Source organism: Medicago truncatula, chromosome 4 (assembly GCF_003473485.1).
Source record: "Medicago truncatula cultivar Jemalong A17 chromosome 4, MtrunA17r5.0-ANR, whole genome shotgun sequence".
Lineage (NCBI taxonomy): Eukaryota > Viridiplantae > Streptophyta > Magnoliopsida > Fabales > Fabaceae > Medicago > Medicago truncatula.
The window spans coordinates 37,524,346-37,544,700 of record NC_053045.1 but is presented as its reverse complement, the minus strand read 5'-3'; the positions used below and the strand labels follow the sequence as shown (position 1 = coordinate 37,544,700).

Genomic DNA, 20,355 nt, shown 5'->3' with positions numbered 1-20,355 from the left:
TCACATGAACTTAGGTAAAAAAGAAAACAGTCATACACATGAACTATGAAACCCTTTAGCATAGGAAATCAAGAAGCAAAAGCCTAGTTGTCATCTTGCTTCAACTGGATCCTAAATTCGGCAGGACAAACATGTAACATTCCCGTTACAATTTGGGACAACTCAAATAAAACTTATCTTGTATGGAAAAGTGATTATTACTAAGATAAACACTTTTTGGTGTAACTAGCAAGATAAATATTGTTTTGACGAGAACGAGCAATATGCGGCCGTTGGTATATGCTGTCGGCGGCCAAAAGCAAACAAAAGGATAGGCCAATTTTGCCTTATATTTTTGGTGATGAGTCCTTATAAAATTTGTTAACTTCATCTATTAATGATTTAATTGGTCAAAATTAACAAGTTAAACCTTAAAATGTGCTTGTGGAAATTAACAAACCGCGCAAAGACCATATGAAGATCTTTCCTTCAGACAAATGAACTTAAAAGATCAATCTACGATTTAAGTTAAATCATTAAGCGGCTATTAGTTGATAGGTTTAAGAATACATGTACAATTGTTCTATTAGGGTGCAAGAAATGTCGTGGATGAAGTTAACAAAGTAAAATACGTAAGAAAAGGAAAAATACACGTGCAAAAAGTGTGCAAAAGTAAAAAGTATAGGGAATATATGTGTGCGTGAATTCCATTCATCGTCCTTTTAACATTGTTAGTAAGAGCATCTCCAATGCTAGAACAATGTTGATGTTCAAGTTAATTTTTGTGGGTCAATGATTACCACATAAGATTCAAGAACACTCGCTTTCTCTGACGTAGCAGTTGCAGGAACATGTTTTCCTGGGAGAACGGTTCTCCAACCTGTCTGCCAAGACATTATCCTCCAATGGTCTAGAACAAAATTCTATGTTATTGTGTTTTAAGAAGAATATGAAGAACTAGCGTTGTTGATGCTCTAAGATGTATTATCTTGTGAAGATGGATGTATTTATAGTAGGCGTAGTTTTATGAAACAGAAATGAACCCCGTTGTATGAAGTTTGATTTTACAATTTATAGATTATGAAATAAACTAACTTCTAATATGCATGGATGTCCCGTGTCATTTAACTTTCAATAAAAAAAAAGCATATAAAATGGAGAGATTTTGCAAGTTTGACTTGATTGTGCAAAACAATTGAATTTATTACAGAAAATTAAAAACGGTTCGGATTGCAGATTTTAGCAGTGATTACAATTCTTTGAACCCCTACTATTTTTTTGTTGGATTAACACAAACATTTATCAATTATAAGAAAAAATTAGTATTCGTAAATTGTCGTCTAAAGGATCCACCTACACCTATCAATATTAAAAGTTCACTACATGCCTTCTCTTGTCCTTAGTAGATTAAATGGATAGGCTTAATCTTATCTTACTAAGGGGACATAATAAAGTTTATAATGCAACGATTCCGTCAAAGACTCCCTAGAATTCACAAAAACATTAAAATCTTTGCATCTAAAAAATAAAAATAAAATAGATCTCAAAACATAACCGAATAAAAAACTTGAATTAAATTGATCCAACAAACAAATAGAGGTTCATCTTAGGACCCTAATCAATTAGGTTTTAGTCACTCATGATGACTAAAAACAAATTACATAAGAAATAAAAACACTCTAAGAACAAAGGTTGGAGAGACTTCTCCTTTGATGCTCTTAGTTCTCTTGAACCACCAAATCCGCAGGAAAATAGAGCAGGAAGCTTTATTTTCCCGGAACTGCACGCGCCTCGCATAAAATCGAGTGAGTTTAGAGACCTTATAATTCTCCTTGGAATTTCAGTTTGTTGCTCCCAATCAGGGAAAGGATATGTGAAATATCTTGGTTGGCATAACTACCATCCAGACCAAATCTATAAGTGTCTGTTCAACAATTTGGTTTACGTTTACTTTCACTTGATTACCAGCAATATCCTGCCTTAATTTCTGTCCAACCTGGATTTGGCTCATTAAGATCATTTATATTCAACAAATATACATTTTGCCATAATGTAATCCTTGTGGATTTGCATCCACTATGTCCAAGTTCAAATTACTATTCTCATTATAATTTCGCATAGCCTCTAGATCGACAAAAGATTGTGGTACTTGAACCGTGTTTCTTGGCTCTTGTTGAGTTTTTACATCTTCAAGGGATGTACATTTGTTTAAATCTTATGACTTTTTTCTATTTTTATTTTATGTACCGTGGGTTTGTTTTGTTTTTTGGGATATAAATGTAGTTTTTTTTTTACATCTTCAAGGGATGTGCATTTGTCTAAGAGAAATGCTAGCAACACGTATTTTAACACATACTTTTCAACACATCCACTTTGATACGGAACTCACATGATTTGATGAGACCCATGTTAATTTTAACCAATTAATTAAAAAAATGTGCGCTAGAACGTGTGTTGCTATCATTCCTCTTTGTTTAAATATTATGATGTTATATATGTGCAAAGATTGTGTTCATGTAACATATTGACTTGTATTGGGAAGGTGTGTTAAGGCTAATTTTCTGCTGTAATAATAATTCTTCTATTTGGAAGGCTACAATACAAAATTCAAAATTGTTCGAAATCAAATTCGTAACGGTAAAATTATGAAACTCTTCAAAAGAACGAAATAATTAGTCTAGTTAATTAAACACATGGTCTCCTTTTTGTTAGCACATGCTCATTGAAATTCCCATTTTATTGTGCAAGTAGAGGGCCGAATCCCATAAATAACTCCTTTATATGGAGAATGGTCATTATTTATGATTCTTTCATATTTTATTTTTGGGTACAAGATTCTCTCATTTTTAAATTAACTTTTGTATCAAAAGGATTTACTTTTAACTTACAATATCTCAAGCAACTCAGCTATACTTTATTGTGCACCCTCCACCCCTTTTGTTTTTATAAACCTAAAAGAATTAATATATATAGAGAGAGTATAAGGATAATCAACCCGGTTGCATATATCAAACAGAAAACGGCTTGAATGCAAGCTTGATCATGAGGATTGCTACACGTATAGTGTACACATGCATACAATCAAATTACAAAAAATAGATATTTGTTTAAAAGTTTAAGAAACTAACTTAAAAAATGACATTGTAACATATTGACATAATCTTTTTAGTCTGATTTTCAAAAGTAATTTGGATGTTCAATCGGAAGATAAGTATGATTGATGGTTAGAATTCAAATTGAAACACCCATCTAAAAGTAAAGAAAGAAGTAAAATCAATGCTGAAATTCAAAACCATACAGCTTAATTATGCTAAAAACAAAAGCAAAGAAGCAGTTGAAATCGGAAGTGTAATTAAGCACACCTGTGTTCTTGATACACGTTCCGTCTCGTGTCTGTGTATATATTTAAACATGCATGTTGGTCCAAATATTACTTGCTCCAGCTATTTATGTCGTATAATTAAGCCATCAATATGTATAATGGACACAATGAGAAACCCAAGAGAATCTCAGTCCTATTGTTCTTGAGGGAGACAAACAAGATAGAAAGTTACGTAAAATATATATTCAATTTCATTTCACCTTGACTTAATATATTTAAAAATATGAATGCATGCATTTAAACAAAACGATAATCTAATATTAGAATTTGAAACAAAGAGAAACTAACGTAGATATTAAAAGAGATGAAGAGTATGGCAGTAGTACGTACGTAGTAAGAAGATAAAGAATCTCAAATCAAATGCTTTGCCTTAAACGGCACGGACCACTGACTGATTAATGGGTGACTGACAATAGGTGTGAAACAGCATGACATTGACAAAGATATCTTGGTATGTGTGTGTGATTCCCCTTCACAAACTCTTTCTTCTCAAACTTTATGTATGCGACTCTTATATTTAAACACTTCTAAATTTACATTTATACCAGTATTTACTTTCAACACATTAATTGGAAATATATGAGACAGAGGGAGTAATAATAATATAATGTACAACTAAGTGTAAACCAAAATAGAATGAAATAAAGTGAAAATGATTATTAACTAAATTTAAAATATAATTTATGGTTGACCAATGAATGGCATATTGGGTAAAAAAGCAAACAAAAACAAAAACCAGACAAGTCTTTTTCAAATTCCCATGAAGAGGCAGTGCTCGACGTTGGGAAATAAATAACAGTCACACAAAAAGCACAGTGTCTAACGTTGTTGTTATTATTGTCATTTCAAAATCTCTGTTCTTCCTCTTCACGAGGTTGCACGCCTAGTACTTAGTACCGCTTCTTCCATTTATTATTACTACATACACCTTCCTTCTTATAAACAAACACTCTTCGTCTTTGTTACATTGCATGAGAAAATGTCCACACCAAGAAAACCCAAATGGCCCCATCATCCACCACCTCCTCCAACTCCAAGGATTCTCCATTTCCCTCGTCGTCCTCGCCGGAGACTCCCTTCCTCCTCAACCACCCGGAGGGACCCCAACATGTTAGGGACATTGTTTGATAGAGAGAAACGTGCACCTGCTGAGCCTCCTATCAATGTTCCGGTTGTGATGTTAGATCGTTGTGAGGAGAGGAGGGAGAGAGTTGTTATTGAGAGAGGTGATGGATCGTTGTTGGAGGAAGAGAAGTGGAAGTTTCAAGCGGAAATGCTGAGAGCTGAGTGTAATTTGTTGAGGATGGAGAAAGAGATAGCTGTTAAGAAGTTGGAAAGGACTCGTTCCAAGATGGAACGGACTCTAAGATCTGCAGTTCATACCCTTGTTTCTGTTAGTTTCACTTTCTCCTTCAAACTTTCATTTTTATTCTATCATTGTATTGTTTTTTCGATCAATTTGGTTTGATAAACAACTTAATTAAACGCTTATAGCATAACCACTTATTATAAGTACGTATATATAAGTTATTTCTACAACAAAATATAAAATGAAGTCAAACATTGTCATGTACTAGCTGTTTTCAGAAGCTATTCTAGAGAACTTGTGGGAATAAGTTGAAAACAACTTATAGATATTCGATAAGCTCAAATATACCAATCCAAACAGAAATAAGTTTAAAACAACTTATAGACAAGTCATGAGGTGTTACCACAAGCTCTTTCAAACAATCTCAGAAGTACTTATGTCAGTTGATAGACTCAAATATACCAATTCAAACAGACCTTTATTTGAACTTTTTATGATTTACTTGTCGAAGATATGTGATCTTATGGTTCAATTTGTCCTAAAATTTGAAAGTAGAGTAGTTATTGTCATAGCTGATGTATCATGAATTGGCCTAATTCTATTTCAAGTAGCTGGTGTAAGACTATAATTATGTATCATTCATTTATATGCATGTTTTTAACATGATAGTTTGGTTTGCATGATTTGATCTTTAACTTCGAAAGGGGAATGCAGGGGAGAATAAAGATTTGTGAAGGGAAGAATATGGATAGAGTTTTGGATGAAGAAATTCATGAGTTGACAGACAAACTTAAGAAGTTGCAAAAGAGATCAACAGTTAAGGATTTTGAGGGAAGGAGGAATAGCAGAAATTTTGACAAACAAGTTTCTGTTCTGCAGAGACGGCTCGAGAAGATCGGAGGACCATCCGATGGAATATATTTGAGGGAGTTTGAAGAAATGGAAAATGTTAGTTTGTCATTTAAAAGAAGTAGCAGATTTGATGATAGTGTTGTTGCAAGTGGAAAACTAAATGTAAGTGAAAAAAAGTAACCACCATGTTTTGCGTTATTGCTTTGCTTCTCAATCCATCTTTAGAATTTCTTATCTGTTTGATTGCCAATGCCAAGATAATGTAAAGTGAAAACATGTTTTTATAAGTTATATTTTATAGAGTGAAAGTTCAACTCCAATGAGCTATGTAATTTAAATATAGTGAATGTGATGAACTTCAAAGATTAGTAGTTGATTTTGTCCAAACATGCCATTCAAATACTTTTTGGTGTTGGTTTCTCATGAATTTTATTGAACTTTGCAGGTGGAGATTCTGAGAAGGAAAATGGAGGGATTGTCAAAGGGGATATTATTAGAGAGAATGGAGGAAGAGTACAATTCACTGCTTCTGTCCACTGCTAGTAGTTCTGCTTCAACTTCCAAGAGAGTTGAATTTCAAGTACCTCATCAGGTACATTCTTGATTTCATTGCCACTAGATTGTAGATTATTGTTAATAATTAGTCTTTTTATCATATAAACTACAATAATCCAATTAAATACGACTTTAATAATCCCACCATTAATAAAAAATTATGAAGGTGAATTGATTTGAATTTCTTAGTGTATCTTTTAAGAGATTAATTTTAATGCAGTGTTATTATAAATTTACACTGACAATCTCATGACCTAAGATGACACTGACAATCTTGGCTAACCGAATTAAAAGAACGAATTCAATTCTTAAATCAAATTGTATATTGACAAATCATGCAGGAAAATTTGTCATGTGAAGCAAACCTGTGTTCAGGACATTGCAAGACTATTGTAAGAAGAATAGTGGAGCAAGTTAGAGTTGAGACAGAACAATGGTCCCAAATGCAGGAGATGCTAGGCCAGGTGAGGGAAGAGATGGAAGAACTGCAGGCTTCACGAGATTTCTGGAAAGATCGCGCCTTGCATTCTGATTCTCAAATCCAATCTCTACACAATGATGTAAGATAAAGTTTATTCTTACATTCAACAACCTCTTAGGACCGTGTTTACTTCTAGTCGTTTATTTCTGGCGCTTCCTGTTTGCATTAACTTTGTATTTTCTTTCACACAGGTGCAAGAGTGGAAACAAAGGGCTCTTTCATCAGAAAGTAAGAAAAATGAGATTGAAGCAAAACTTTCCATGCTCTGTGTTGATTTTGAAAAGTTCCAGAATGAACAAAATGTAGTTAAGGGGACGAAATGTCCACCGGTTCCATTGGATACACAGAAAGAGTTTGAGAAGCGAATAGTAATTTGCAGCTCAAAGGAAAAAAGTAGCAATGTTACAGAAAACAGAAAACACGGTGAGGTTTTAAGGAATGGAGAAAGAAAAACACATGCTGCTAGAGGTGGACTACTAGTTCCAAAACGAATGCCGTTCCAAGACATTGGGAACAACTCTTCATTGTTGACGAGGCAGCAGAATGGCAAAGCAGTTTTCCCTTTGCATTGCCATCTTTCTTCAAATGCTGAGAAAACTTATCACTTGAATGAACGCTGATTAGTTCTAACGTAAAAATTACATGTACTAACATTATCAGGCGAAGAAGGCACACAATGATTTATGTGTTTCTTGTTTTAAGATTGGTGGTTTGATATCTGTCATGTAATATGTACCATGCTTAGAGAAATAAGGTCAGCATCCTCAAAGGAAGATAAAAGTGTATGCTGTATGCTGGCTTGATATTTAGGGTGTGTTTGGATAAATAACTTATTTAAGAGTTTAATGGTAAGCTCTCATCATATAAGTTCTTATGAATAAGTTGGGAATTAATTGTTTCTATAGTTCATATCATAAACTATTTTTATAAACTCTTTAGAACACTTGCGTAAATATTTATGCAATAAGCTAGACCTTATTTCGCAAAATGAAAACGGCTTGGTTTAACACAATACCCAACATTATTTCACATTAATAAATAACTCATCCTTCTGCAGAGTTTCTGAAACCAAAACATGATTAAGATTATCAACATTTTTTCCTCAATGAAATATCATACTAGCAAACTTTTTTTCTTTGAAACTTTCTATGATCTCTTTGAGGCTCATTTCCAGGGGAATAAAATCAATTACCAAGGTCTTCGCCTTTTCTTTGGAAACTTGAAATGTTTGCATAAAAAGTTTATCGTCTGCACACCTGATAACATAGTTCACAAAATGGAAAATTAGTTAGAAAAGATGGAAGGAATAACAACATCTTTAAATACATAATTCGAGCAACATTCCAATAAATTGACCCGCCCATGTTTATAATCATGATATGAGATGTTGGAATCTGGATTAATGCTGAAGTTACCTATTGTTTAAACAAAGATTGAGTAAACACGGATCTGAATACGCATTAATTTTAGTTATGTTGTAAGGTAAATAAAGCCTAGTAAGTACAACTAAAAATGTTGTACCGACATTAAGGTGCAAGTTATTACACATATTACCTATTTTCTTCGCACTTTGTATGTGTGAGTTTTGCGACTAGATTCATTGAAAAAAAAGGTGAGATGTAAAATGAATAACAGTTTTTTTTACCAAATACGTAACAGTTTTGTAGATCGAAAGCCTAACTTGCAAACATAATTAAATTGTACGTGGAGATAATTTTGTTAATTAATCGAATAAAACTGTCTCCATGAGCATAGCTCATGTGTCATCGACAATGCATTGTTATATGTAGGGACCGGAGTTCGAACCTCGGACACACCGTTTATTCACCTTAAAAGGTGAATTCTAGCCACTAGACTATTTGATGAAAAAAAGAACTTACTTGTCTGAAATTTTAATGTCGGATACATACAACGCAAAATGTTTACAAGTTCAGAGAAATGCATCACTCTTTCGGCCAAGCAATATCTTCCACTTGCTGAAGCATCTTCATATGCATTAATATGGGCGTTTGCAACATCCTTCACGTTGATCCATCTGAAAGCAGCAGTTCTATATGTTTCTGAACCTGCATCAAGCTGTAAAATCAAAAACAATTTCATAAAAAAGGCAATTAACACAATGAGTTCTTCTATATATCAACCAAACAAAACAACATGTTAGTTCACGATTGATATTATATTGGAAAAAACTCAAGTCCTACATTAAAAAGAGATAAGGTATGAAAAGAACTTGTAAAGGTTGTTCCAAAACCCCTTTCAGAATAACGAGAACATTAATTGGTTATCTCCCTATATATAGGCTGCTATGACCTTTGATATACCGAACATAATACATATATTCTCTTTTTTCATTTGATTAGCGTCTAAGGCATAAGAAGACCTGATTGAAGGAAAATGGATATCACACACACACACACACACACACATATATATATATATATATAGTACCTTTTGTTCCCATAATAAATCTGGATTTGAAAACCATGTCTCATCAACTACAACTTCAGGAGTTCTGGGCCTTCCATTATATACAACAGATGCAATAGAAGTTATAACAACGCGTTTGACAGATGGCGATTTCGCACATGACTTAAGAACATTAAGAGTTCCCTTCACTGCAGGGTCGATTAACTGTGTCTGAAATAATGAAAACAACGTTGGAGAAGAAACTTAACAAGCCATGAAGCAATATAACCTGAACCACCTGTTACACACACAACCTTTCCTTCATCCCTAATATTCATCCTCCCTCCAATTTCATTCTTATCAACAGATAGATAGATTAGATAGTACAAGATTCATCTATCTTTCATCTAAACATGATTAGAAGTTGGGTTTTTTATTAATTGAATTCTTATATATATATATATTTTTGTAGCGGTTTTCTTTGGGTTTAAAAATTGTATTTTGACAGGTGTTTCTAAATTTCTCTTTAAATATATGTCTTACAACTTTAGGTCCCATTTGGATAAAAAGCTTAATTAATATAAATGCTAATGTAAAAGTTCTTTTTATAACAAAAATAAAATAAAGTAAAACTCTTTATATAAGACGTTTAAGTTAGCTTAGAGAGCTTTTGAAAATAAGTTGAAAACAACGGTTGGGGCATGTGAGGTAGGAAGAATGAAGATAATGCAAATGGACATGCAAATATAGGCTGGGAACAATTTACGGATTCTGTTATCAAGACAATCTCAGAGAAGAAAGATAGTGTCATGTTTCTGCAGTGGGCAGAGTCTGCTCAGGAGAAACTTCGTTGCTACCGTTGGATGATTCTATAAAAACCAAACATGGAATCAGTGGTGTAGTCTTATAATAGTCCAGCTTTTTCGAAAAACTATATAAATTTTGAGTGAATGTTTTTTTGTGGCATTGGTGACAAACAAGTTATTCTGCTTACTTTCTTGTATGCAGTTTTAATTGATCAAACCAAGCATCACATTCTGAAAGCTGAGCATCCTTCCGTGTTGACTGTGAAAAGAGGTTTCTTCGGCTGCAAGTAAGGTTGTTTTTGCATTATATTTATTGTGTTAATATAACAGTGTTGTAAAGTATGTTTGAACTTTCTGCTTTGATTTATATGTATTCACAACGAGGCTTAAGTTTGTCTGAAAAAGAACGGCACATGAGACATTTGTTATGAAGAAATACCAAATTAGGAAAAAATATGTGCAGCAGAGTGATAGATATGAACCTTTTTTAGTTGTTTCTTTGCATGATACTTTGATTTTTATAATTTATCTTCCATTTCTACATTTATCAAGGCCTTCTGTCACGAGGTAAATTCTTGTCATGAGCTAATTCTCAAACAAGCAATTTTTTATTCTTACTCTTTACTGTGTTTATTTGATTTTCTCTGAACAGGCACTTCTCTAAAACTAACCAACTTCTGGAGCAAAAGGGGATTGGTACTAATTTGGTACCATAGATTAGCAACTATAATTTTATGTAGAGTTCAAGGGTTTTTTTAGCCTGTTTTCCTTGATGCATAGATGATTCTGTGGATTCTAAATCTACCAAGAAAAGATAGTATGGCCCTGAAGTTTTATTACCTTGGATATTTTGCAGTAGCGACCAATACTGTATACTAGTAGCATTTGCTTATAAAAATAAATAATATACATACTGGTGGCATTTTGGCATAAGGATGTTTTCGGATCCTGAATTGATTTCATCTATTATGGCCTTTTGGCATAACGATATTCTCGAATCCTGTATTGATTTCGTCTATTATCCATGTACTGTCTTTTTAATAAGCAGTCACCGGCGAAGGAAGGACACCCTCTGCACCGGAGATAAACCCCCTGCATTGGAAATAACTCGTCATTGTTGATGAAGCACAGAGTGGCAAAGCAGTTTTCTCTTTGCATTGCCATATTTCTTCAAATGCTGAGAAACTTAGCACTTGAATGAATGCTGATAAGTTCTAACATAAAAATTACACATGATCGGGCGAAGAAGGCGCATGATGATTCAATTGTTTTGTGTTATAAGATTGGTAGTTTGGGATCTGTCATGTAATAAGGTCAGAATTCTCAAAGTCACAAGTTTATGTAATTGGATATTTTATTTCATAAAAAAGTTTTATACATTACTCAGGTGCCACATTCATCCAAAGGAAGATGAAAGTGTAATGCTAATGGTATGCTGGGATGATATTCATGGTGTGTTTGGATAAATAATTCAGTGAAGAGCTTAATGTTAAGTTCTTATCATATAAGTTGTTATGAATAACTTTTTTTTTTACAATCAAATAACTTATGGGGTAAAATCTGCATGAGTTATAAATAAATTGTTTCTATAGGTTATTTAGAGCAACTTATGAAAATAAGATGAAAACAACTTCTACACATATCATAAAACAAATTCTTGCATAAACATATCATAAGTCTAGCTTTTGACAAAATTGAAGTGGCTCACAGTTACAACTAAACCGTGATTACGATTATCAACATTTTTTCCTCGTTGAACTATTATATCACAATTTAGAAGTTAGCAAATTCTTTTTCTTTGAAACTTTCTACGATCTCTCTAAGGCTCACTTCAAGGGGAATAAATTCAATTCCCAACGTCTTTGCCTTTTCTTTGGAAATCTGAAATGTTTGCATCAAAGGCTTATCACCCGCACACCTGATTACATACATAGTTCACATATTAGTCAGTTAAAGTTAGAAAAAAATATCCGTTTTTAAATATATCATGATAATTAATTCAATAATCAAAATTACTTGTCTGGGATTTGTAATGTCGGGTACATATCACGCAAAATAATAGCAAGTTCAGATATGTGTGCAACTCTTTCAGCCAAACAATATCTTCCACTAGTTGAAGCATCCTCATATGCATGAATATGAGCGTTCGCAACATCCTTCACATTGATCCATCCAAAAGTAGCATTCAGAAATGTTTGTGAACCTGCATCAAGAGATTGAGTTGATAAATTTAAAAGTGAAGTCTATTATTTTGGATGTTTTTGCTTGGAAAACAAATTTGATGAAAAAATTCGTGTAATTATTTCAACTAAACGCAAAAACTACATTTTATCAGTAAATAGAAGTTACCCTTTATTAAGTCAAAAATTAAGGAGGAACTTCCGTTAAGCTCTGGTTGTAAGAGAGGCCCTATCGTCACCGCTGGATTCATAACAACGTAGTCAATGTCGTTTTCTGTTAGAAATTTTGTTGCTGCTTCCTCAGCTGAAACCTTTGCAAATTGGTACCACATCTGAAATATATATATCAAAGTAAGAAAAATATATATCACATGAGCATCATTATAACTAACAGAAAGACTAACAGTGGTGTGCCGGTTTTCTATAACATGTATATACATTAAAAACATGTTTATAAATCACATGTTCTACTTGCACTATCTTCAAATTTCATTACCACGAATAAGTTCAAGGAAAAGGGGTGCACCTTTTGTTCCCGTAAGAGATCTAGATTTGAAAACCATGTCTCATCGACTACGGTGTCTGGGGTTCGAGGTGTTCCGTTATACAAAGCTGTAGCAATGGAAGAAGTAAAAACAACCCGTTTCACAGATGGTGATTTTGCACATGATCTCAAAACATTAAGACTTCCCTTCACAGCAGGATCAATTAATTGTGTCTGAAGTAATGAAAACCAAACACTCAAAAGTCAATAACACATGAACGCTATGTTTTGCAAATTGAAAAGATACAAAAATATTTTTATGATAATGTCGAAATTAATAATCTCATCAAATTGCATATGTAAAGGACTATGGTTCTCCTTAATCATAATTTGACTTATCATTGAACCATATATATCATCAATAAGAAACACCCAATTGTGGAAATGTAGGTTAAAAGCTGCTAAAATTGTACAATAAGCTAAACATCAATTAATTTTAACAATGCAACTGTCCTTCCTGAGGGATTTAAAAGCTTTGCATTGATAATGTCACTATTATTCTAAGACTCGAGGATGTATAGTACAACAACGATATAGAGATACACTAAATTCATAAAAATCAAAATACATTAACAAAAATTCGTGACCTGAGGGTCGTCGACAACAAAATGAGCAGGTGAAGCGGTATGAAAAACACCATGACAACCTTGAATAACATGGTCAAATGAACCTTCTTCTAATAGATCTGCCTTGAAGAGGTGCAACCTTTCCTTAGCACCATCAAGTTTAAGTAAATGGTCAACCTTATTAGGATTACCTATACATATTAAAATAAAATCACTAATTCATATTTATTTTTTGGACAAGTAAAATCACTCACTCATTCATAATGAAACACAAAATAAACATGAAACAAAACATTAGACAAGAAGTAAGTAATATTGGTTGGTAAATACTAACTTGGATCACGAACAGTGGCTCTAACAGTGTAACCACGTTGAAGGAGAAATTTGACAAGCCATGAAGCAATATAACCTGAAGCACCAGTTACACAAACCACCTTTCCTTCACTGCTATTCATTTTCTCAATTTCTTATGATCTTATCAATAGACTGATAGATGGTTTATTGGTTAAATAGCACCTCACCAACTAAGTTGCTTTTTATTATTAAACAAATAAGTAGCGGGTAAATTTCGGTACCAATCCTCTATCTCTAACTTTTTAGGCCCATCCGTTGACCTTAAAACATAAAATTGAATGTTGAATTTGTTGGGAAATATTGTGTATACCAAAAGAGAAAGAAAAAAATTTTATGTGATAGTTTGAAGGAGATAGTGTTATATATCCCGAGAAAAAGCTTCCCAAAGTGGTCGCGAAACATAATTCAATCAATCAAAGTTGGTTCTTTTCGGAAAATACAGGCGGTCATGTTTTTAATTTTGTTTTTTGAAGGGAATCCAATCCATCAAATAAATGTAAAATCTAAACGATGTTTATTTATCATTGTTGGAATTTTTTTATTTTTTTTACTAAAATTCAAATACTTTTTTTTTTTTAACAATAAAAAATGGAATTATATAACCAAAAACACAAGAATCTCAATAGCACAAGGCGTGCTAGTGAAACTCCTCAAAAAAACAAAGTGTCTGATAGTTTGAACAACACGAACAACCAATTAGCCAATACTCAAACATTGAAAAGGGCTTGACCACCACCTATCAGTACCAAACGAAAATAAAGCTTTTTTAGCTTTCAACCAAGCTAAAGACAAGTATTTTACTTTGTCCAACAACCTAGGCATAGGAGTAATAGAATTATTGAACAACCTATTATTACGTTCAGTCCATAATACCCAGGCACAAAGAAGCCAAATGAGTTGAAGAAAAGACTGTCTAGCCTTACTACAACCTGTTGAATGAACAAACTGGACAAAATGATCAGACAAAACATTAGAGTCTACTCCAGAAAAGCCAATCCAATCGCGAACCATTGGCCATAAAGAAGCAAAGGTAGAACAAGATAAAAACAGGTGTTGCGTCGATTCTGAAGTACCACAACCAGCAATGCACAAAACATCTTCAAAAGAAATAACACCTCTATAGACCAAATTAGATTTGGTTGGCAAACGATCACGAAGTAGCCTCCAAGCAAAAATTGAGACTTTCAACGGAACCTGCCTATGCCAAATCATCTCTGCCGTAGAGTCCACCAGAGGTGACTGTGTAATTGTCAGCTCATGATACGCTCCTCTAACCGAGAACCCATCTGAAGGGTCAGGAAGTCACACCCAAAGATCTGAAACATTAACATTCAAAGAAACATCAAACAGTAAAGTCCTACACTCCTCTAACAACTCCTCCTCCCACGCCCACAATCTCCGCCTCCACTGCCATGCCTCACCCCCCTCCGCCACACCCAATGAAAACATATCTGCCACCGTGATAGATTTGTTTACATATAACTCAAACAGTCTACGAAAGCAAACACACAAAGGAACTACCCCCAACCAACGGTCAAACCAAAACAAAGTGTCGGTCCCGTCCCCCACTTTCTTAGACACACACTCCTGAAACCATCCTCCCCCAGCACCACCACTCCCATCCCTAATCTGCCTAACCTCCCGCCACCACAAAGAACCACTCCGGCCCCCATCCTCCAACCTCCCACAAACCTCACCATAACGGGTGACTAAAACTCTATACCAAAAACCACCTCTATCCACTAACATCCTCCATACTCCTTTTGGAGACAAACATAACTCCAACCTATCCAAGAGATTTTCCTGTGTTCCTCACCCCCACCCCAAAAAAATTTATTAAATAAAGATTCAATGGAAGAGATTATACCTGACGGAGCTTTGAAGAAGGAAAGAGCATAGACAGGCAGAGAAGTCAAGACAGCTTTGAGAAGAACCAAACGACCACCAAAAGAAAGGAAACAACTATTCCAACCCGACAGTCTAGTTCTAATACGATTCACAATAGGATCCCAAAAACACAATCTCCGAGGATTTCCACCAATAGGCATACCCAAGTATAGGAAAGGCACTTGACCCACTTTACAATTTAACACGGAAGCGACCTCAACTAACCAGGAAGGGGTAATGTTAACCCCGATAAGCATACTCTTATGAAAATTCACTTTCAAACCTGACATTGCCTCAAAGATGATAAGCGCTGCCCTCATAGCACGAACATTTGCCCAGCTTTTAGTTCCCAACAACAAGGTGTCATCAGCGAATTGAAGATGAGACACAACAACCGGATTGACGTCCCCAATGCTGTAACCAGTGAAAAATTGAGTTTCAACCAACGACTTCATCAAAATATTTAAACCCTCTGCTGCCAACAAAAACAAGAAAGGAGACAACGGGTCACCTTGCCTTAACCCTCTCCTTAACGGAAACTCATCAGTGGGGCTACCGTTAACAAGAACAGATGATGTGGCAGTACTGACACACTCTCTAATCCATTTTCTCCAAAGGACAGAGAAAGACATTTTAGCCAAAACAGAGTCCAAATAACCCCAATCAACCGAGTCATATGCCTTTTCAAAATCCACTTTAAACAACAAAAGGTCTTTTTTCTTTTTCCGAGCCTCTTCGACTACCTCATTAGCTAACATAATTCAAATACTTAGCTTTAAGTTGCTATAATTATTATTTTTTGACTTTTAAATGCATATAACAATTCTTTCTTTTTTTTGGGTACAAAGGTATAACAATTTCAAATACATCATAGATGTGATTTAACAACGTAAAACATGTAATAAAATAAAACATAACAGATTATTGATCAGCTCAATTAAGTTCTTCATCTGGTTCCTCGAGTAGAACCCTAATATCTTCATTGTTCCTAAGCCGGAGCAAACTTTTCTGATTTTCTTCAATAAATCTGAATAATGAAGACTCCAACTCGATTGTTCCTTTAGTACTGTACTGACCAAATATCGAGAACATGGTTCTCACGTCGTCGTCATTCATGAGCATCATCTGATTGAACTGCACTCTTCCGGCTGAGTCAGTCAATGGACGAAGATACTCAACACCATCCACCCTCCTTGTGTCTCTGTGGTCCCAAGTTGTAGTAAATTGCAGCTAGTTTAGTGTTCGGATCAATGACCGAAGTGTCCATGATTTTTTGGTGTAGTTTACTCCTTATGAAAACATACACACTAATTTATTAAAGTTTTAGGGCGTCGTGAACCACAAAAACTGTCGGTGCAATATGAACCACATCAAAAAATCATGTATCTAAGATGTTCAGGTTTTATAATCTGAATGTTCCCTCACCTTACAAAGTGAGAGATTTAACACATCACTGAACCTTCAAATTATATTATCCAAATTTTTTTGAAATAGTTTCAAATTATATAATTCAAACCAGCTTAGAATTTGGTCGGTTACATGCTCAACAAGATTGACTCATGGAACACATTTTTCTTTGGGTTTTACGAATACCAGTTTTCATGGTTCGTTAGATCAATTGAACATATTTTTTAACCCTTATTAATAAATCGTTACACTTTATGCACTCCAAATTCACAAATCTCCCTCTATGAATACCCTTCAATCCTACACAATTTCTCATTCTATCATCTCACACTCTCTTCTTCTCCTTTCTTTCTACCATGTGTTTCTATTGTTCGTCTTTCATACAAAAATGTTACTTTAATATTTTAGGGACCGTATGAACGGTCCGTGATGACGGTGCCAGACTGCAAATTGACACCATCTATCAGGTTAAGGGATGTTTGTCTGGGTGTCAAGTTGACCATCAAAGTCTCATTTATCCTAGAGAGGAAGCAAACCTTACTCAGGAAACAAACCATACCCATGCCTCCTTCCCCCTCCATCTTCTTGTAGCAAATGTTTAGCTTAATTATGGCATCGAAATAATATACGAAATCTGGGCATTACATAAATTCGGATTATACAATCTAAAAATACCTGCAACCTCTTTCGAATTATATAAAATCGAATGTATTTTGAGAAAATTGGGCGCGTGCGAAATCCACATGGTAGGAAAAGTAATACTTCATCCGTCTCAGTTTAACTAACCCATTTGCAAAAAAATATTGTCCCAAGAATCTTGACCCATTTCACTTTTCAATACAACATTAATTACCTTTTTTCAATTATAACTCTAATTAATACTACTTTCACAACTCCCAATTCAATATATTCTACTTTACATTTATGATAAAGAATGAAACATCAATACTTAAAAAAGGCACTCAAAACTATTTTTCTCTCTCTTTCCTTTATACATTTTTCTTAATCTGTGTGAAATGGAAAATTGGTTAAGTTAAACTGGGACGGAGGGAGTAGTAGAAAACAAACGATCCTAGAAATGATGATATAATATAATATGATCATAGAAACATTAATTGTAATTGCAAAGCAAAGTGAGGTGTAAAAAGCGAATTTGAGACGGCTAAGTTTGACACAGACACACCGTACCTAGCCTTATTTCACATTGATAAATAACTCATCCTTATGCAGAGTTTCTGAAACCAAAACGTGATTACAAATCATCAATTTTTTTCATCAACGTATATCACAAATTAGAAGTTAGCAAACTTTTTATCTTTGAAACTTTCTACGATCTCTCTAAGGCTCACTTCCAGGGGAATAAATTCAACTCCTAAGGTCTTTGCCTTTTCTTTGGAAACCTGAAATGTTTGCATCAAAGGCTTATCGTCTGCGCACCTGATAACATAGTCCACCAAATGAAATTTATTAGTAGTTAGAAAAATTAGGCCTGAAAAGCAACATATTTTGGTATAACATATGAAGAAGATTCCAATAAATTGACCCTGTCATGCTTATAAAAAATCGCGATACATAATGTAGGATTAATGCTCAAGTTACCAATTGTTCTAGTACTCCTTTCGTTTTTTGAGAGGTCAATAATCAAACTTACTTGTCTGGAATTTGTAATGTCGGGTACATGTCACGCAAAATCTTAGCCAGTTCAGAAAAATGTATCACTCTTTCGACCAAACAATATCTTCCACTAGCTGAAGCATTCTCATATGCTTGAATATGTGCATTTGCAATATCCTTCACATTAATCCATCCAAAAGCAGCATTCATATATGTTTCTGAACCTGCATCAAGCAATTGAGTCAAGAAGTTTATAAAATGAAATAATTTATTTTTAGATGTTTTCACTCTCGAACCAAATTGGAAAAAATTTCAGTAGCAAATAGAAGTTAGTACCATTTATTAAGTTAAGAATTAAAGTGGAACTTTCGTTAAGCTCTGATTGTAAGAGAGGCCCTAATGCCACTGCTGGATTCATAACAACGTGGTCGATGTTGTTTTCTGTTAGAAATTTTGTTGCAGCTTCCTCAGCTGAAGTCTTTGCAAATTGATACCACATCTGAAATATGTAACTTTACATTAGCATTATTATAACAACTAAAATCAACATTAATTTTTGATCAATAATTGTCTAGTGAATGGAAAAGGGGCACATTACATATATATAGTACCTTATTTTGCCATAAGAAATCTTGATTCGAAAACCACGTTTCATCAACTTCAACTTCCGGGGTTCGAGGTTTTCCAGTATATAAAGCTGTGGCAATAGAAGAAGTTAAAACAACTCGTTGTACAGATGGTGATTTTGCACATGACTTCACAACATTAAGAGTTCCCTTCACAGCAGGGTCGATTAATTGCGTCTGAAACAAGCAAAACACAACATTCAAAAATTAATTAATAATGTCATTTTTGCTATTTTTACTCTAAGAAGCTCATTTGCATGTTACAAAATACGACACGGCCAAAATACGTTAACAAAATTTCTCTCTCTCTCTCTCACACACACACATATATAATGCTTGAACCTGAGGGTCGGTGACGACAAAATGAACGGGTGAAGCAGTATGAAAGACACCATGGCATCCTTGAATAACAGAATCAAAGGAACCTTCTTCAAGTAAATCTGCCTTAAAGAGTTGCAACCTTTCCTTTGCACCATCAAGTTTAAGCAAGTGATCAACCTTATTGGAATTACCTATAGATATGAAAAAAAAATCACTCATTCAAAATGAATATAAAACACCAAAAAATTAATGAAACAAATTAAAATTTAGACAAGGAGAAAGAAGCACTGACTAGGGTCACGAACAGTGGCTCTAACAGTATAACCACGTTGGAGAAGAAACTTGACAACCCATGAAGCAATGAAACCTGAAGCACCTGTTACACACACAACCTTACCTTCACCACTCTTCATAGTCATACTTTGATAGATTGTTTATTCTACACAGAATTCATCTAAAGATTGTTTGTTTAAATACAATTTTTTTAAATGGACATGAACTAAATAAGAGCAGAAAATGGGATGTCATTTTTGCTAAATTATTTTTTTTGTCAAAAAAAAAAAAAATTTCCTTAATTAATGCACATACACCACCACGTACTGCGCATGGTCTAAGATAGGCCAAAGTTATATAGTATTTTTTAGGCTTAATTGCACTTTTGGACCCCTATCTTTCCAAAAGTTGTGGTTATGGACCCCTAACTAATTTAAATACAAAACAGTCCCCTATGTTTTGATTCTTTGGCAGTTTTGGACCCCCAAGGCAAAAAAAATAAAAAAAATTGACACGTGGTATCTCACTTAGGGTGCCACGTCAGCGTTGACCGAGTCAACAATGGACTGAGGGTCCAAAACTGCCAAAGAATCAAAACATAGGGGGCTGTTTTGTATTTAAATTAGTTAGGGGTCTATAACCGCAACTTTTGGAAAGATAAGGGTCCAAAAGTGCAATTAAGCCTATTTTTTATATAGGGCCATTGTTTGGAAGCAAGAGTTACTACTATTCTTGTATGAACACAAAATTAAATTTAGTGTTTAGGTACACACATTGAGATACTTCTAACCACTATAAATTTAAGAGTTATGA

General features: G+C 34.2%; 4 protein-coding genes across 4 annotated transcripts; 1 reads left to right on the top strand and 3 right to left on the bottom strand.

Moving 5' to 3' along the window:
• The first annotated feature begins 4,199 nt into the window (after window positions 1–4,199).
• Window positions 4,200–7,439, top strand: LOC11446660 (uncharacterized). The gene is made up of 5 exons (XM_003607329.4): window positions 4,200–4,754; window positions 5,385–5,684; window positions 5,968–6,114; window positions 6,419–6,637; window positions 6,750–7,439. The coding sequence occupies exons 1-5, from the start codon at window positions 4,341–4,343 to the stop codon at window positions 7,176–7,178; spliced, it is 1,509 nt and encodes a 502-aa protein (XP_003607377.1). The 5' UTR covers window positions 4,200–4,340; the 3' UTR covers window positions 7,179–7,439.
• A 221-nt stretch (window positions 7,440–7,660) lies between these two features.
• LOC11441660 (phenylacetaldehyde reductase) lies at window positions 7,661–9,775 on the bottom strand. The gene is made up of 5 exons (XM_039832763.1): window positions 9,731–9,775; window positions 9,007–9,195; window positions 8,485–8,634; window positions 7,915–7,973; window positions 7,661–7,814 (listed from the first exon to the last, which is right to left on the bottom strand). Exons 1-5 carry the CDS (start codon window positions 9,773–9,775, stop codon window positions 7,661–7,663), a joined length of 597 nt encoding a protein of 198 aa, XP_039688697.1.
• A 1,611-nt stretch (window positions 9,776–11,386) lies between these two features.
• Window positions 11,387–13,843, bottom strand: LOC11438790 (phenylacetaldehyde reductase). Its single transcript, XM_003607326.4, has 6 exons — window positions 13,395–13,843; window positions 13,082–13,251; window positions 12,477–12,668; window positions 12,120–12,282; window positions 11,787–11,973; window positions 11,387–11,688 (listed from the first exon to the last, which is right to left on the bottom strand). The coding sequence occupies exons 1-6, from the start codon at window positions 13,513–13,515 to the stop codon at window positions 11,544–11,546; spliced, it is 978 nt and encodes a 325-aa protein (XP_003607374.1). The 5' UTR covers window positions 13,516–13,843; the 3' UTR covers window positions 11,387–11,543.
• Window positions 13,844–17,781: 3,938 nt separating this feature from the next.
• Window positions 17,782–19,832, bottom strand: LOC11441642 (phenylacetaldehyde reductase). The gene is made up of 6 exons (XM_003607324.4): window positions 19,562–19,832; window positions 19,291–19,460; window positions 18,934–19,125; window positions 18,659–18,821; window positions 18,360–18,546; window positions 17,782–18,145 (listed from the first exon to the last, which is right to left on the bottom strand). Exons 1-6 carry the CDS (start codon window positions 19,686–19,688, stop codon window positions 18,001–18,003), a joined length of 984 nt encoding a protein of 327 aa, XP_003607372.1. The 5' UTR covers window positions 19,689–19,832; the 3' UTR covers window positions 17,782–18,000.
• Window positions 19,833–20,355: the final 523 nt, after the last annotated feature.

Bases quoted from the DNA above. Each gene is read 5' to 3' on its own strand.
- LOC11446660 (XM_003607329.4), top strand. From the start codon at position 4,341: ATGTCCACACCAAGAAAACCCAAATGGCCCCATCATCCACCACCTCCT. The intron at 5,685-5,967 runs GTAAGTGAAAAA...TGAACTTTGCAG, and splicing joins TTGCAAGTGGAAAACTAAAT to GTGGAGATTCTGAGAAGGAA. The intron at 6,115-6,418 runs GTACATTCTTGA...CAAATCATGCAG, and splicing joins AATTTCAAGTACCTCATCAG to GAAAATTTGTCATGTGAAGC.
- LOC11441660 (XM_039832763.1), bottom strand. From the start codon at position 9,775: ATGACACTATCTTTCTTCTCTGAGATTGTCTTGATAACAGAATCC. The intron at 7,974-8,484 runs GTAAACATTTTG...TTTAAACAATAG, and splicing joins TGATGCATTTCTCTGAACTT to GTAACTTCAGCATTAATCCA. The intron at 7,815-7,914 runs GTCAATTTATTG...CTATGTTATCAG, and splicing joins ATGATTATAAACATGGGCGG to GTGTGCAGACGATAAACTTT.
- LOC11438790 (XM_003607326.4), bottom strand. From the start codon at position 13,515: ATGAATAGCAGTGAAGGAAAGGTGGTTTGTGTAACTGGTGCTTCAGGT. The intron at 13,252-13,394 runs GTTAGTATTTAC...TAATATGTATAG, and splicing joins AGCCACTGTTCGTGATCCAA to GTAATCCTAATAAGGTTGAC. The intron at 12,669-13,081 runs GTCACGAATTTT...TCATTACTTCAG, and splicing joins TTGTTGTCGACGACCCTCAG to ACACAATTAATTGATCCTGC.
- LOC11441642 (XM_003607324.4), bottom strand. From the start codon at position 19,688: ATGACTATGAAGAGTGGTGAAGGTAAGGTTGTGTGTGTAACAGGTGCT. The intron at 19,461-19,561 runs GTCAGTGCTTCT...TCATATCTATAG, and splicing joins AGCCACTGTTCGTGACCCTA to GTAATTCCAATAAGGTTGAT. The intron at 18,822-18,933 runs GTACTATATATA...TACATATTTCAG, and splicing joins ATTTCTTATGGCAAAATAAG to ATGTGGTATCAATTTGCAAA.